The 18,278-nt window shown below is 42.1% G+C and overlaps 1 protein-coding gene across 3 annotated transcripts in view; it reads left to right on the forward strand.

Moving 5' to 3' along the window:
• Epas1 (endothelial PAS domain protein 1) overlaps window positions 1-18,278 on the forward strand; it is a 90,297-nt gene that overhangs the window by 53,839 nt on the left and 18,180 nt on the right. For all 3 annotated transcript variants that reach the window (XM_070025517.1, XM_070025518.1, XM_070025516.1), the window contains 4 exons: window positions 4,301-4,452; window positions 5,116-5,200; window positions 9,201-9,319; window positions 9,439-9,644. In XM_070025517.1, the coding sequence (XP_069881618.1) occupies window positions 4,301-4,452; window positions 5,116-5,200; window positions 9,201-9,319; window positions 9,439-9,644 (562 nt within the window). The remainder of the gene's footprint in view (window positions 1-4,300; window positions 4,453-5,115; window positions 5,201-9,200; window positions 9,320-9,438; window positions 9,645-18,278) is intronic.

Here is an 18,278-nt window from a genome sequence, read left to right on the forward strand (position 1 = left end):
GGATAAGAAGATATGTAAAAAATGAGGGTGTCAGTGCCCAATGGTGGCCTTCTGGGGCTTTCCAGAATCCTAGGCAGGTCTGCTGGGATACAGTTTTCTGCCGATGATATGAGATAGCCCAAGCCTTCCCATGGTGGAGCCTAAGGTTCAGCTAATGATCCAGCAGGTGACACCCAATCCCTTTCCTTGTTTGTGGATTCATTTGAGACAGGAGACAGGAACTGAGGCAATACTCCAGGCTCCCCTCCCTGAAGGGGAATGGGAAGGGGACGAGTTTAGGCAAAGTCCTTGAAAGGAAAGACCCTGTGATAACCAAGTGCTAAACATAAATGAGGCAGGAAGGCTGGAGCAGAAACATTTTCAGAATAAAGTAGTCCTGGAGCTTCTTAGAGAAGGAAACAAAGAGGGAAAATGACCCTAGTAGGGTAAGATTTGTAGCCAACATCCTGACCTGTAGCACTGCTGGGTCAGCCTGGTCTCAGAGACCTAGTCAGGAGCTCTCTGTTCTGCCACCTGCCCACCTTAGAGGGCCAGCTCCAACTGCCCATGGCATCCCAGCCAACAAGGGTGGTGCTGCCTGAAGGAAATGAGCAGTGCTCCGGAAAAAGTGCTCTGAAACCTCAGCTGTGCGTATCCTGGCTGTGGGGAGTCATCAAAGCCTGTTTACTGGGGCTATTTTTAGCATTAAAAAAATCTCCTTGTGCTTCCCAGGCTGAATATGCTCTCCTTTAGCAGAGTACCTCTTTTTTCATTTGGAGTAGAACCTTATGTCAACCTAGGAAGCAAGTAACCAAGACAATATGATTAAAAGACCTACTTTGTTGTACACTTACTGTGAGCAGGTTCCTCACTTTATTCTGCGCGAAGGGTTTATTCTCACCTGTTGTATGACCTTACCATGATTGGTCTTCATGTTACCTTCAGTCTGCAAATTCCTTGAGGAATAGAATTGATCTGACTCTTTCAGAATCCCTGGTTCTCCATACAACAGGACTAGGCACAGAGTAGTAGTTCCACACAGTGCAACTTGTGAACAGATTACTTTACCTGGTGCAGTGCAAACACAGTTGCAAGCTTAGTTGCTGTGCAATAAACAAGTGCATCTTTTCTTATGTCCAGAAGTGAGTCAGATATTTATAATACATCAGGGAAGACTGGTTTACACAGGGAAAAGGTAATGATATCTTCAGCAGGGATGTGACATTTGCCTCTTGACCCTCAAGGAAGGATCTGCCTCTGAGCCCCAGGCTGGGAGCAACCAGGCCAGGTTCCTTTAGAAGCTCCCAGAAGGATAAGCAGGTGCTAGGAGAGCAAATAGTTCCACTGAAGGAAGAGACCCCGCCTGAGTCCTGCTGGCCCAGGGTCCCTGGGGCAGCCTGCTGGCTTCCTGACCCTTTAGCCATTGTGACTTCAGTTCCAAGATGTTCTGTTTCCTTTTGTGGCCCAACATCACCCCACTCCCTCCTTCCCTCTGAAGGTCAGGCCAGTGGATCCACCGCAATAGCCAATTTCGCCACCTCCTGGAAGCAAGCGCGATGGACAAGATGGAAACCCGTCTGTCTGTATTGGACTTGTTAAAAACAGGAAATTTTAAGCAGAACTATTTCCTCTGAGCCTGGTTAACCCAAATAGGTTATCTTGGGCTGACTCCATATTTTGAAGTCAGTGTTACCACTGAGATCGAAGAAATTGAGGAGAAAATATCTTCTCAGTAGGCCACAGGCTGGCTTCTGTTTGTCTAGTAAATCTGGTGTGATTTAAATGGTGCTGAAAACTTCTCACCTGTTTCCCAAATCAAGCATCTCCAATCTAAATTGAGCATTTTTTTTCCTGCACTGAGGTCACTCATAGGACCTGGAGTTGAGACAGTGGTCTTCAGTGGGTGATCCCAAGAGCAAGGGCTTCAGCATCACCTGAGAACATGGTGACAAAGAACATTTCCAGACCCAGGCAGGGATTCACTGAAGGCTGAAGTAGGAACTCTAGGCTAGGACACCTGGACAGTCTTGGAGGGCCTTGGATTAATTTTCAATAAGAGGTCCCTCATTTTTACTTTGCTCTTGTGCCCATGAATTACTTAGCAGCTCTTGGCTAAGAAATCTTCATTTCAGTCAGCAACTTCTCCCAGGTAGTCCTGATGCATGCACTAAATTAGTTCACTATCTCTCCTAAGATCCCTTTTAAAACATGGGCATTACCAGGAAATTACATCAGCAGCTATATCTCTTCTGGAACACAAGCTGGTCATCATCAGTCCAATTGACTAGTTAACTGGCAAAGAACAGATAAGTCAGTGGGGAGAGTGCTACATGAGGACCAGGTATTGGTGTGAGTGGTGGAATGCTATCATCACCTGAACAAGGCTTTGAAGAGAAGGAATTTCCCTCATCATGTCATGCTGTTTTGATGAATAAGGGAAAAGGTCATCAGAAGGCTGTTATGCATAACTCCTGGCCTCGGAAAGCCAAACTAGCACTTTATGAGCCCTGTTCTGTTCCCCCTAGTGTTATGCCAGCTCACCAGTGTTACCACTGAAGCCCTTTGGGGGAACTATCTCTTAGTCTGAATATTCCTTATGAACTTACATTTAAGGGTACAAAGATAAAAAAAAGAAATGAGAAGTGTCATTGCAAAAAAATTCCCTTGATGTTTACTGCCTAGCACTGCTAGTGTCTCCTGCCAAGTGGCCTGTAAATCTAATTGCGTTTTATACTCCCTAGAAGAGTATCCATTTGAAAGACTTCTTTTAGTTCAGCGAATATTGACTATGTAAGTGAAAAGATACTTCTAAAATCAAAACCACTTGCTTCATAACTCAACTGTTGATTGTACTGGATGAATACAGAGTTTTAAAATATATATATGTTTACACTTAAATAATGAACTAGGAGAAGTAGGTCTGGAATGAAGTCTATGGTCTGAGGATTACAAGGCCTAGGGCCTACAAAGTCTTTAACCTGGATCAAAAGTTGAGTCCACATTTTGAAGGCTTACTTAATAGATGAATATATTCGGAGTAGTTAGTTTGGGACAGAGGTTACCCCAGGATGCCCTTAGCAACCAACTCTTCAGCCTGCTTTAAAGCAGGTGCCTCTTGACTTATTTGTTCCTCTCAACTTCAGTTGCTCCAAACCACTCTGCATGCTTTTGGCAGATAAGTCCCCTCCAACTAAAGCAGTGCTTTGAGATGAATGTGTATTCTCTGCTCCTTTAGCTGGAAAGTGAGGCACCTCCAGAACACCAAAGCCTACCTCAGCTCTGAAACTGGGACATGGATCCTCTTCTTCAGCCTAATGGGCCTTTTCATAAAGCCTATTCGTGTTTTCCAGGATCTGCCCAACCCTGTCCATCCTGGAAAGCCCTTTTCTTTTTGATCTCTCACCCAAAAGAGTGAAATCTTTCTTTTTTCATTAGTCTTTTCAAACCCTCTTCTCTGAAACCATCATCTGTGATCACCACAAAGAACCCTTCTTTCTCCTCTGACCCCTAGAGCACTTAGGCTGCCTCTTCTTGAGTGCCCAGCTACCATGCCCTTGAGTTGTTGGTGTTTGTTTTAACTTGGCATCTCTATGTGTTCCATAATTCCCCAACTAGGCTTTGAGAAATCTAAGGAGAGTGACAGTGTCATGGAGCAGATGAGAGAAAGAATGTACAATTTTTTATACTGTTTGAAGCAGTTTATGTACTTAGTTAATTTTTGTGGTTCAAAGCAATGAAAAGTATTCTCACTTTGCTGATGAGGAAACTGATGCTCAAAGAGGCTGTTACTTAAGGTCAGAGCCTAATGGAAGTAATATTTGACTCCAAATGGTTGAATAGGATGACTTCTAGGTTTGCCTCTGTGGCTTGCTAGCTTTCGAGCCTTTAACACCTTGGACAAATGGCTTTCCCATTCTAAGCCTCACTTGTAAAATGAGACTTGGAATAGTTGCCACTTGGTCCAGTCATTATGAAGACTCTATAGAATGCTCAGTGAAATACTTATGTATAGCAATTGCTACAATATACACTAGCACTTATAAGTTCTCTTCCTGCTACTACTATGACTAGTGTATCAATGATTATTATTACAGCTGTCAGTACTGGTACCCCAGTTGTCACTACAGCCTCAAATCATGTGTCATGGTGCCTATCTAATGTCCACTTTTTAGGCAGATGGTAGATACCTGAACAGCTGGCAGTGTGCATTTACAGAAAAGCCCACCAAATGCCCTCAAGGATCCCAGGCAGACATCAGTGCTGCCAGTCACATGTCTTAACACCACATTTATGTAAGCCACCCAATCCCCTCTCTTTCTAGTTTGCTCTGAAAATGAATCTGAAGCTGAGGCTGACCAGCAGATGGATAATTTGTACCTGAAAGCCTTGGAGGGTTTCATTGCCGTGGTGACCCAAGATGGTGATATGATCTTCCTGTCAGAAAACATCAGCAAGTTCATGGGACTCACCCAGGTGAAATCTTCTCTACCTCCTTAGAAAGGGGAAATATAACAAACAAAAGGGTCAAGGGAGGGAGAAAATAATAAAGACAGGATGGTGAAGATAAATAGGATAAAAGTATGGGTATACATCTATGTAAGTATCATACAACCCATTAGTGTTTAAATAATGAAAGAATAACACTGGGGGAAGTATGGTAAGAAGTTATAGAAAGCATTTAGAAACTTTCCTATAATTAAAAAAATTAGTTGAAATTTTAAACAAAGGGAGACAATGTTTCCATTTGGGGGTAGAAATTAGTAGAAAATTGTGGTCAGTGTCTTTTCACTTCTCCCTGCACATGCCCACTTAACGTTCAAGATCCTCAGCCATACATCAAAAATACATACACTCCCACTCCTTGGAATTGGGTTTGGCATTGCTGCTGGCCATCCAGATTGGCAGTTCTTTCCAGACTAGATTACCAAAATAAACCTCCTGAGTCTGAGTCAAGTCCCTATCACTATCAATAGGCCTTTGCTACATCTGTATTTCTATGGATCTAACACTGGCCTGGAATTATGAGAAGAATTACCTGATTTGCTGTCTCCAATACTGGAAGGTAGCTCAGCTTCCTCTTGGAGCCTTTCAATTCAGTGTTAGAAATAATGAAGGTTAACCTTGTTTTTGAAACAGGTAGAGCTAACAGGACACAGCATCTTTGATTTCACTCATCCCTGTGACCATGAGGAGATCCGTGAGAACCTGACTCTCAAAAATGGTAAAGTACTGTGGTTTGTCTACCTCCCTCTTGTCCACCTCTGAAAGAATCTACCTTCCCTTTATCTACGAGCACATGAGACATGGCTCATGAACACAGTGATGCCAGAAAAGAAAAACACCCTGACATCAGTATGGACATGAAGCCTGAGATGAGGGTGATAAGATTGCAGGCACAAAAAAGATCCAGAACTCAGAAATAGCTTCTGCTGACCCCATATGATGCCTGATGTCATACTACTAGGGCACACCTTCAGGTCAAGATGCCATCTCTAGGAAATTTCATCACCTGAGATCAGGCATCTCTGCCAAGTGATACCACCCAAACCAATAACCTCATCATCTATGACAAATTGCTCATGGGAGCTGCCGCATTTGTGCATTGACTGTGTAACAGGACTTATGCAATCCTTTTTATATTCTGTCTCATGTTTTTGTGGGTTCAGTGGGCAGGGATCTTGCTTCATGTGATATCAACTGGGCTGCAGTCGTCTGGGATTGGACTAGGCTGAAATTATCAAGGTGTATCACCCACACATCTGGGGCCTATATTAGGTGACTGACAAGTGGGGTAGCTCTCTCCTTCAGTCTCTCCATTGAATCTCAAAGTGCCCTTTCCATATAGGGCCTTCAGATTAGCCATATTTGGTGGCAACACTAGGCTCCCAAAGTGTGAAAGCAGAAGCTGTCAGGAGCCTCCTGAGGCACTGTATTACTTCTGCCTCATTTTGCTGGTTGGAGCAAGCAAGGTTCAGGCTAGCCCTGATTCAGTGTAGGAGGAACCTGCCCAAGAACATGCGTATCAAGAAGCCTGGCTCATTGCAACCACCAATGAGACTTAACAATACTATAGGAGCTATGGGATGGATCTGGGGCATCTGGTGATGGGCAAGTAGATAGAGAAGAGATTATTTATTTATTTATTTATTTATTTATTTATTTATTTATTTATTTTTGCTGGTCCTGGAACTTGAACTCAGGGTCTGGGCACTGTCCCTGAGCCTTCTAGCACTCTATCACTTGAGCCACACACACCACTTCTGGCATTTTTTGAGTAGTTTATTGGAGGTAAGAGTCTCACAGGGATTTGTCTGCCCAGGCTAGCTTCAAACTTCAACCCTCAGGTCTCAGCCTCCTGAGTAACTTGGATTACAGGTGAGAGCCATTGGTACCCAGCTGAGAGGAGATTATATATAATGTTGTACAGAGGGGTTACAGTTATATGAGTAGGGTAATGAGTATATTTCTTTTTTTTTTTTTTTTTTGGTTGGTCATGGAGCTTGAACTCTGGGCTTAGGTGCTGTCCCTGCACTCTTCAGTTCAAGACAAGTGCCCTACCGCTTGAGCCACAGTGCCACTTCCGGTTTTCTAGTGGTTTATTAGAGATAAGAGTCTCACAGATTTTCCTGCTCAGGCTGGCTTTGAACCTCAATCCTCAGATCTCAGTCTCCTGAGTAGCTAGGATTACAGGCGTGAGCCACCGGTGCCCAGCTAATGAGTACATTTCATAGTGAGCATTGTTACCTTAAGAGATTTTTTTTAAAGAGGTAGTATACCAGATCTTACCTGTGGGAGTATACAATCAGTGCCAATGGATGGAGACAACCACACAGCCTGTAACTGGGGACATTTGACAAAAGACATGAAAGGGGATGTTGTCAAGAGGGCTGAAACTTTGGGCAGCAGTTATGCATAATGACCATCAAGATTCTTTCTAAAACCAATCCCTAATCTGAACAGACCTTGGCCTCATTTTGAGATCCTTTCTAATGTCTCTCTTTTTTCACTGCCATGGGTTTTATGATGTATATGTTCATTCAAACTGAATAACAGAAGCAGTGGTACAAAGCCTTCAGGTTTTACCCTTGTTACTACAATGCTGAAAAAGCATAGTCTCGGTTTGATTCTGGTACCTGAACCAAGTACCCCACCTCTGTGTTCCTTGAGTCTTTCATTGGCTTGCCTCCATTCTTAATGCATATTATCTGTAATTCTTACTTGGGCCTTCACCCAAGTTCCTCTTCTATCCCAACCACCACCCTTGATCTCTTCTCTGAATCCCTCTACCTTCCAAAAAAGGACTCAGCCACCTGGCTCTTCAGGTCCACAGGCTGGGGAGCTATGGGCTGTGTCTGCTATGTTCCATAGCACTGAGATAGTCTGTGTTCTATATAATGGCTAGTTCTAGGGAAGGGGCTCACAAGCCTTTGGAAGTACTTTCTAAAGCCAGTGTTGATTCTTTCTTCTGTCCTCCAAAAACTCACTGGTCCTTGAGTTCTTGGTCTCAGTTTAACCACTGATCATAGTCTCAGTTTGACTTTGTGACCCAAACCAAAAACCCACTTCTGTGTTCTTGGGGTCTTTCTTTTGAAATTGATGGCATTAGACTAGGCAAGGTCTAGGACCTTCCAGCTTTCAAGTGCTTTGACTCATGGGCAAGTGCCTTCTGCTTATCAAAGTAGAACTTTAGTTCTACTTCTGACTCAGTGAGTCAGAAGATCCTCATCGAAGAAGCTTGTCTGTGAGTGGACTTATGACCTAGAAGCAAAAGGTTGGTACTAGTTCCTAGAGGAAGATAAGGCCATGGATTAGATTATAGAAGTCTTCGAAGGCCAGGGAGAGGGACTTGAACTTTATCCTGCAGTTGGCAGGGAGCTAATAAAGGTTTTTGTGCATGGTCTTAAGTTAGGTAGGGAAAGAATGATCAAATGTCAGAATGGAAAGAATCCAGAGTTTAACAAGTTAGGTGCCCACAATAACAACCCAAACAGCTACAAAGGAGTCTCCTCAACCCTAACTTCTCGGGGCCCCCAAAATACAAATATATTTCCTCATAATGCAAACCCTACCTGTGAAAGTTAAAACTGTAAGAAGCATTATTAAGTGTGTGAGAGATAGTTTTATCAAAATGGAGGAATATTCTCTCCTTACAACAACAGCTTCCAGGTGCTGGTAGCTCATGCCTGTAATCCTAGCTACTCAGAAGGTTGAGGTCTGAGGATCACAGTTTGAACACAGCATGGCAAGGAAGTCCGAGACTCTTATCTCCAAGTAATCACCAAAAAAGCCAGAAATGCAGCTGTGGTTCAAGTGGTAGAGTACCAGCTTTGAGCAAAAAGCTTAAGGATAGTACCCAGGCTCTGAGTTCAAGCCCCAGAACTGGCAAAAAAAAAACTCACAAAAACAAAAAAATGAGCCACCATTCAGTCCAAGTATGCCAAATAAACCAAGCTCTTTTGGAGGTTTAGATGGAGAGGCTTGTGGCTTTTCCTAGAGTGAGGGGGATGACCATTTGAAGTTAGGCTGTAAGTTCTGTGATACTGGTAAGGGGGCAGGAGCATAATTTAATTAATTCTGGTTAAGAGAGCAGCTGATCTACACTGAGTTCATCTTCAAAGTGCACCTGCTTACCCAATCCCAGGAAAGTTAAACACAATTTCTGGTTAAATATAATGGCACATTAGAAGAAATCTAATAATACTTTGTCTTCAGTGTAGTAATTGGGGGTTAGAAAGAGAATGCCAGCTTCCTGGGAGAAAGGTTATATAGAAGAAAAGCAGAGTGCTTCTCAGGACAATTCAAAGCGTATACCCCTACAGTAACTGGCTTCTCCTAGATCAAACCCTGGCCTTCCTACTAGAAGACCCTGGGTCTCCTGGACCCAGAGCAAGTTTCTGAAACCGTGGCCATAGTCACTCATTGCCTTGCTGCTTTCACTGACTGAAGACCAAACTCTAGGTTCAGGGGGGGAAACAAACCCTATAGGCAGTTCCTACCTTCCAGAAGTTCAGATTCCAGATAAGGAGACAAGCTAGAGGTGAGAAACCATTAGTCCATGGGCCACAATGAAGCTCAGTCTTCATTGAAGGCTGCAGAGCCTACAAGTACAAACAGTAGGGAAACAGGAAAAATAAGTTGCCCAGAAACCATCAGGCTGGGCCTCTCTTGTGAATGAAAACACAAAATTAATTTGACTGGTTTTCACACTTTTGACCATCCAGGCTCTGGTTTTGGAAAGAAAAGCAAAGATATGTCCACTGACCGGGACTTCTTCATGAGGATGAAGTGCACAGTCACCAACAGAGGCCGAACTGTCAATCTCAAGTCAGCCACATGGAAGGTAGGACAGCATCAGGCTTGGGGTTAGAGTCCCAGGTTGGGCAGGAGGAATGCCTAAAGGCCTGCTCCTTCCCCTATATGTAGCACTCTCAGCCTCCTGTCTGCCCTCTGGTCCCACAGGTCTTACACTGCACTGGCCAGGTGAAAGTCTACAACAACTGTCCTCCTCACAGTAGCCTCTGTGGCTACAAGGAGCCTCTGCTCTCCTGCCTCATCATCATGTGTGAGCCCATCCAGCACCCATCCCACATGGACATTCCATTGGACAGCAAGACCTTCCTGAGCCGCCACAGCATGGACATGAAATTCACCTATTGTGATGACAGGTGGGGATCTGAGCATTCAGCATCTGTGCTGAGCAAGGGGTGTGTGTGTCTGTGTGTGTCTGTGTGTCTGTGTACCTGTAATGAAGGGATGGGACTGGAGCATGAGTATTGAAAGTCTGTGTGCTTGTATTGTGTTTCATTCTACCAGTTCTCAGAGGTCTTTACCATAATAGTTGATGGTGTCTCAGTGACACAGCTTCAGTCTGTTCCTCTGTGTGACTGTTGTCATCATTGTGCTGTGTACACATTTTTCTACTTATGTCTCAAGGCTCTTGAGAAAATTTCCAGGATGTGCCCTGCCTCAGATGACAAGGGCAAAGAGATTTCTATCAGTATTTTCCATTCAGAGGCCTGCCTAGAGCATAGAGTTTGGGCCTAAATACTGACACATGGTGAGACTAGCTTCTCCTGGTTCTCTTTCATGACTGACTGAGCTTTTCCCTCCATTTTCCCCCTGCTGTATGCAGCTGCATTCTGACCACTGGCTAACCTTGTTTTGAAGCTTTCAGAGGAAGGGAGTTAATTCAGACTCTGCACTCCAACTCTAGGATCACTGGAAATTCTCTGACACAGTAGGCTAGGCCCTGGGGCAATGTGGCCTAAGTTCAGATCTAGTTGTGCATTAGTACAGATGTATAGTGTTAGTTCTTGTTTCTGTTATTACTAATGTTGTCAAGAGACCACCCAAGACCACACAGTCATCTGGGCAGGCATGTCATCTCTAGTTCCTAGTTCAAGTTAAGGGCTAACGTGGTAGAGAAGAAGCTGTGGTTGTCATTGAGTGTCTAAACCACATGACATTACTAACCCCTACATGCTTGCCCCTGGGGTATGAGCCAGATGATTAGAATGTGGAGGAGGACAGTAAGGACAATTATGAGGGGCAGTGGCCAGCATTAGGGAGGGAAGAAGGCCATAAGTAACTGATCTTGGGGGAGGCCCCTCTGGAGTGAATGCCATTTATACCTTGCTGAGTAGTGTACACCAGATGTGTCCTTCAGGACAGAGCTCATCCCCTCTGATCCTACCTTTCTTCAGTATCCAAAGTCAACTCTGTAGCCTCTCTATCTCTGTGCCACTCCCCTCTAAAATGGATAATTATGTTCTCAGCCTCTTTCATTGAATCAATCATGCATGGTCATGGCTGTCCAAGTACTCAGAAAAGCACAGGACAGCAGCACATGGGAGGTTTCTTGGGAATATACTTGTTGCTGTTATGTTGCTGTTGTTACTTTTGCCCTTGACCATCCTGAGGCAAAATATGCTCACAAACCAAATGAGACAAGAGCATTCCTGTAGGCTCAGGGCCTGACAGAGGAAGGAAGACCACTGGCAAAAAACTGCCTTGTCTTCCTTATCAGCAGGAAACCCCTGAGCCTTAGAACAAGAACTCCAGCCCAGCCTCCCCCAAACCCACCACATCTTTCTGTTTCCTTCATGGCACAGCCCTGCTTTTGGGTAGACATATTTCCATTCCTCTGATTCTAGACTAACCTAGCATTAGTTGGTAGTATCTTCTTAGAATTGGCTATCACTTGTGGCATAACTTCAGGACTTTTGTAAAAGCGTTGGGAAGGTGGCTCAGTGGTAGAGTGCTTGCCTTGCATGCATGAGGCCCTGGGTTCAATTCCTCAGTGCCATATAAACAAACCAAAAAAAGCTGGAAGTGGTGCTGTGCCGCAAGTGGTAGAGTGCTAGCCTTGAGCTGAAGAGCTGAGAGACAGCGCCCAGACTCAGAGTTCAGGCCCCAGGACTGGCAAAAAAAAAAAAAAAAGCATTGTGAAACATTTCTGTCCCTCATTTTTTTTTTGGGGGGGGGAGTGGTTGTAGGCCTTGAACTCTGGGTCTGGGCACTGTCCCTCAGCTCTTCAGCTTAAAGCTAGCGCTTTATCACTTGAGCCACAGCACCACTTACTGTTTTCTGGTGGTTTATTCGAGATAAGAGTCTCACAGACTTTCCTGTCTGGGTTGGCTTTGAACCCTGATTCTCAGATCTCAGCTTCCTTAGTGGCTAAGATTACAGGCATGAGCCACCAGCACCTGGCTCTGTCTCCCATTTTCAACCTCATTATAGCCCAAACCTCGGGTTCTGAGCAATTTTCTAAGTTGAAAACACAGCTATAGTCTCATGGGGAGAGGTAGTCATGAATGAAGGCTTTTATCCTGGAACTTTGACAGTTGTCAGAATGGCTGTCACCATCATAATCATGAGGACACAAAGATGATGGTGATGACTAGAGAGAAAGAGGAATTCTTGTTCATGTCACGGTCATTTACTAGGTGCAGTCCTTGTGTCCTTGATGTACACCTCTTTCAGTAGTATGCAGAAATTACTTGGGAAGCTGCAACACATGATCCACATGTCACTGGTTTTGACAGGAAGTGGTGCTCAGGACACCCTGGCCACGTAGCCTGAGAGCAGCTGCAAGTGTTGTGGGTGATGGAAGCTAGAATTGGCCCCTGTGGGTGAGACATACCAATCATGGGACTCCACCATACAAGCAAAGTCCTGTTATCCTTAAAAAACTATAGCAAAAAGGATGTTTTTTATAATTGTTTTTAAAAAGCTTAAGATTTTGATTTTTATAAAAATGAAGGAAAAACTCACTTTGGAAAGCAAAATTCAATGTTAATCTGTTTCCTCATTGTCTTGATTTGAATGAGTTTTATATAATTTTCTGAAAGCATGTGGATAAAAGAAAACAGGGAGGGCAAATGAAATTGGACATCTAAAAGTGGTTGAAAAGAAAGTGGACACAGGCAGAGGAGAGATACTATACTGACTTTTTGGCTTAAGAATGGCAGCCAAGTATATAATACTGACAGCATGGAGGAGGGAGATATTGCTTATAGGTTTTGTGGGTCACGCTGCATTTGCAGCAAGGAACTTGATTACATGACCCCTACTAGAATTCAGTGATTCTGGAGAAATGGATGTGAATGTACATAAACACACAGAATGCTGTGCCACACAGAAGTTGTGCTTAAGCAATTAGCAGATTAGTGAACAAGGGCACAGACACAGCTTAGACAGTTATGAAGTGACTATTTTAAGTCTTTAATCCCTAAGGGTTATTTCTCAATTGCTCTGATAAGGACTTGGGTTTGTGGGTTTGGTTTTTTTGGGGGTGGGGGAGTTTGAAGGCTTATTTTCATTCTTTGTATTGGGAATTGGACACACACACACCTTTAGTGTACTGTTCTTAATAGTGTTCTGAGATATCCTTCAAACCAGTGCCTACATGGGATAGCTAATAAGAAGTGGAATCAATAGGTCTTCCCATTTTAATCAGAGAATTTATTTGGTTTAATGATATCTAATACAAAACAGACTACAAAAGCCAGAAATAATATGAAGCAACTAAGGCAATAGAATCCACAAAATCACTTTTGAGGCAGTTTGATAGTTTTTTAACCCTTACATCAAACACAGTACAGATTTTTAAATACAATATAGTTTCAGAAAGTTAAAATCAAAGAAAGAAGGAAGGGAGGAAGGGAAGGTAGGACAGAGAAAATAGAGAGGAGGATAAAAAACAGAAATAAGAGAGATTTTCAGAGTCTATAATCAATGAATCTGAAAGCTCATTCTGATACATTTAAAATTGAATACAGAAATGTAGATAGTTCAAAAATATTTATCTTCCCTTAAATAGTCATCAGATTATTTAAGGCCCTCTATTAATTATTTGAGTCATTATGTTTTTTAAAAGTGTATAATGATTTATATGTTAGTTACATTTGTGTATACATGTTAGGTAGCCTTTCTCTGAAATACTTGTTACTAAAGGTATTTCAGATTTCCAAGGATTTTTGGTTTTTGAAATATAGATTCTATACTCAACCAGATTCTACTCTGAGCACTGCTATCCTGAAACTCTAAAAGCCAAATACTCTGAAATCTGAAACTTTTTGAATATAACATTGGCACATTTTGGATGTCGGATTCTCACACTAGGCATGTTCAAATCTGTTTATACTTCACTGTTGTAGCTTGTGACCAAGGGAAAAAAGTTGGGTAGCTATGTTAAAAGAATGTATAAGTGATGATCTTCTCTACCTATGACTCAAACATAGGCATAATACTCCGCTTCATAAAATACTAAGTAGTTCATGAACTGTTGTTTATTGGGCCCCTGGCTAACTAATAATCCTGTGCCAAATACAATTATATCAAAGAAGTAAAGAGAAGATTGTTGATCTCAAAGAGTTTAGGGTCTGAGACACAAGCAGCTTAATGATAGTGATAGGAAATAAAATATTCCATTCTCCCAAAAAGGAAAACAAAAATTGTTCCCAAATAGTTTAACTTTAAAATAGGTGGTTTTAAATTCATGTGGAAGTGCCATCTAGTGACAAAAGAGAGTAACTGACAGGTGTGAGGCCATCAAGACTAACATCTAACTGGCTTGTACCACCACTTGACTTTGTGACTTCTATGAGTCTTTCTGTATCCTAGAAACAAAGTACAAAATCAAATTATGTGGATAGGGCATCAGGGGGAAAAGAGAAATCAGTATCAAAATACAGTCAAAATTTAAAATTAAGCCAGGTGATGGTGGCTTCTACCTATAATCCTAGCTATTCAGGAGTCTGAGATTTGAGGATGGAGGTTCAAAGCCAACCAGGAAGGAAACTCTGTGAGACTCTTATTTTCAATTAAATCACAGAAAAAGCCAGAAGTAGTGCTATGGCTCGAGTGATAGAATGCTAACCTTGAATAACCAGGAGTAAAGGAGCTCAGGGACAGCACACAGGCCCAGAGTTCAAGCCTCAGGATGGGGGCGGGGGCTGGGGGTGGGGGAATAATTTAAAAAGAGGATAATTTAATCTTTGCAGATAAAAAAAACTTAAGGACAACCATCTTTTGCGAATGAATTGAATGAACTTAGGATGTAATAAAAACGAGTATTTGCAGTTCAGCAAATTAAGATTGCTGAATTCCAAATTCTATACCTAAAATGTATGGTAAATTCATTTTAATCAAAGATGTTGAGAATAGCAAAGATGGTCAAAGGAAGGGCCATAAAGAGATTACCAAGGAAGAAAATTATAGAGATGTGAGTTGTGAAACATACATATATCAACACAGCCAGAAGGTATTTTGAAGTCTAAGAATAAATTAGACTGATTTCCAGCAAATAAATAGTAAAATACTGTACTCTTTATTGTATAGTAAGCAAATTTAGTAAGTTTTTTTTTCATCTTTTTAGTGGAGGGATGCCATCTTTAAACTTGCAGTCTTTCAGGAGGACAGAAATACATACATGTTCTTTGTGTATATAGCCTATTCTAAATATTTTTCCTGACCTATATTAGCCTTTTTCTATACATCCTAATTAAGAGAAAAGATAGTGTTTCTTTATGTCCTTGAGTAAGGAGGAACTTTAATGTGCTGATCACTTCCTTCTACTCAGCTGACAATTTCTGGAAATCACCCCAACAATATCTGAGTATGTGGGAAATGCTCATGTGTTCTCTTGTCTTGTTTGCACTGCTCAAAAAATTCCCTCCAAAATTTTTTTTACCATGTTCATTCTCTTTGGAACTTATTTCAAAGTTTAATAGACTTCACAATTCAAAAACTGTTCTATGTGATCTGCTTCACCCTTACTATAGCTCAGGCACATTTTCTCTTACTGATACAGGTTTTGGATAATGATGGGCAAAGCTAGTTGAATAGGTCTCCAAAACTGGGTCATATTTGCAGAAAATCCAAGGCATAAGACTGTATTTTAAATAAGTAAAACCTGAATAAAATAAAAATAACAAGGTATTGGAATCTGAGTTTATGAATTGTCTATATAATATATATTTAAAGAAATGAGAAGTCAAAGCTTATTAGCATGTTTAGGAACCAGTATGCGTGAATCAAGAATTGCCAGAAGGGTTGAAGGAAAGAGATGACTTTTTTGTATAAGTTTTACTTTTTAGAAAACAAGTAAATGCTAACAAACTTCTTAAAACTTGCATTCTTGCTGAGATCTGAGGATCTAGGTTCAAAGCCAGTCCAGGGAAGGAAAGTCAATGAGACTCTTTAATTAATCACCAAAAAGCTGAAAGTGGCTCAAGTGGTAGAGTGCTAGCCTTGAGTTTAAAAAAAGCTCAAGGACAGCACTCAGACCCTGAGATTAAGCCCCAGGCCTCGCACAAAAACAAAAGAAAACAGAAAATCAAACCTTGCAAACCTTTGCCTCCCTATAAATAATTTAAATGTTCTTTTTGTTGTTGTTGTTAGTCATGGGGCTTAAACTCTGGGCCTGGGTGCTGCCCCTCAGCTCTTCAGCTCAAGACTAGCGCACTACCACTTGAGCCACAGCACCACTTCCCCAAGTTTATTGGAGATAAGAATCTCACAGACTTTCCTCCACAGGCTGGCTTTGAACCACGACTTCATATCTCAGCCTCCAAAGTAGCTAGGATTACAGGTGCTAGGCTTAAATGTTCTTTAATCATCATACTTACATGATTAATTTATTTAGCAAATACGATACTCTTGTAGAAAATAGAGGTAGAATCTGCATTCAGACATTCCTTGTCCTGAGAAAGTAGAGTATGAAGTCACACTGGCACATCCTATGGCAGCCCATGGTGAGAAGAACAAACCAGGGGCTGGGAAGGTGGCTCAGTGGTAGAGCGCTTGCCTTGCATGCATGAAGACCTGGGTTCAATTCCTCAGCACCACATAAGCAAAAAGAAAAAAGCCGGAAGTGGTGCTGTGGCTCAAGTGGTAGAGCGCTAGCCTTGAGCTGAAGAGCTGAGGGACAGCGTCCAGGCCCAGAGTTCAGGCCCCACGACCCGACCACCCCCACCCCCCTCCAAACCATCATAGGAATGGGACTGCTTTCTCCTGCCTCTTGAAAGGGACAGCCTTTAACTTAGTGGCTTTTGAACAGATTCTAGGCATTAAAATAACGAGCAATTAAGGGCAATGAATAACTCTATTCACATTTCACAGGCACATCTCACTCTGAAGTCCAAAGTCAGAGACCTGGCCTACATACTTGCTTGGGAAAACACTAACTTCAAAACTTAACAAGCCTTTTTCCCCCTACGTTTTCTACTTTCTCTTTTCCTTCAACATCTACTTCTGTGTAGCTGCCTCTATATCTTCTCGCACTTTGTCTTGGACCTACTGCTTTTTCTACTTTATTCTCATAGGATATCCTCTGTTGTCCTCCCTTTTGAAATTGGGTAAATTAGGTTTCTTTATCAAAGTTTCTCTCTCCTTTAAAACAGAAGAGCCCTACTAAGTTGAACTTTAAATTTATAGGTGATTCTGATTTTTCCCCCCCACTGAGTCAAGGATCCTTAATTAGAAAGAAAGAAATGGTTTCTCTCCCCCCTCCCTGATGGACTAAGAGGAGGCAACTCTTATCAGCTCTGTTGGCTGGTCCAGAGCTTGGGGAAGGGAGTAGGGAAGACCCTGTGTGCTATAGTAGCTGACCCTATAAACAAGTGTGGTTCATTAACCTCCCTGCTGGCGTCAGCATGCCTGCAGATGGAGGCCAGTGACCATTAGCTTTAAGATGGGGTTTCCTGGCTTTGTGAAGTTTGACAACTCAAATGTTCTTCAATTGTGTTTGGGTTATGTGTATTTCCCAGTTTTTATGGTAGTCTGTTTAAAGGAATGAAGGAGACATTAAATATTTATATTAGTTGACAAGATAAATGAAAGCTGCTAGTGGGAAGATATCTAGCAATTCCAAAATCTATGTTTGTTTGTCCATTTCCAAAACATGTCCATTGTGTGCCTTTGAACAGATGATACATTAATTAGATTAAAAAATCTTATTATGAGGCTGATTATAATATTTACTTGTAACATTTTCATTTAAAGATCCTAATCTTGAAAGGAAATTTAATTCCTTCAGGAAATACAATCATATCTTTCCTAGAATGCCTGTAGATGCATTATTGAGAGTCTCTAGAAAATTCTTGGCCTGCCCAGAAGTGAAAGCCAGTTTATCTATCAAAACAGTGAGCCTGAAAATGGCCAACTTGTTAACAGAGCCACTGGTACAGTTCTGATGCCCAGGCTAAGACTGAAATGTGTTTGACCCACAGAAAAATGATATGATATGGTACAGGGCCAACCCTGTTCCATCACCTTCTTCTCTGCCAAACTGAACCTCAGCTAAGGCACTATTAAGTGCTGACCCCAGTGTCGTGCTACAGGGAATAGGTTCATGGCCAATGAGTTCAGGGACAAGTGAAGGGGAAAATCCTCCCACTATGATACCAACTGGCTGATACAAGTGGCTGCTAGCCTTTTGCTGAAAAAAAAAAATCTCCCTAGGGCTGAATCAGCAAAGACAAAAGCCTCCTGGCTTTGACCCAGGCTTTAAACTCCAGAGTCTCAAACAGGTAGGAACCTCACCTCTTCTTTGCTCACTATAGTACAATATATAGACTAGAGAAAGGCTGGATTGAGGATTATGGGTTGATGGAGGTTATATGTGTGTGTATGAATACACACAGAATGCAATTTGGCAAGTATACTCAAGGAAAAAAAAGTAGATCATTAGCATTCAGGTTCCTTGGTAGTGCTGAGATAGATAGGTCTCTAGTTTAACCTGAGATCCAGAAAAATCTACTGCTCAGATACTCTAAGCTCCAATTCTAGAATAGGCA

The sequence above is a fragment of the Dipodomys merriami genome, unplaced genomic scaffold (genome assembly GCF_024711535.1).
Source record: "Dipodomys merriami isolate MVZ:Mamm:240054 unplaced genomic scaffold, mDipMer1.0.p SCAF_17, whole genome shotgun sequence".
Classification (NCBI taxonomy): Eukaryota; Metazoa; Chordata; class Mammalia; order Rodentia; family Heteromyidae; genus Dipodomys; species Dipodomys merriami.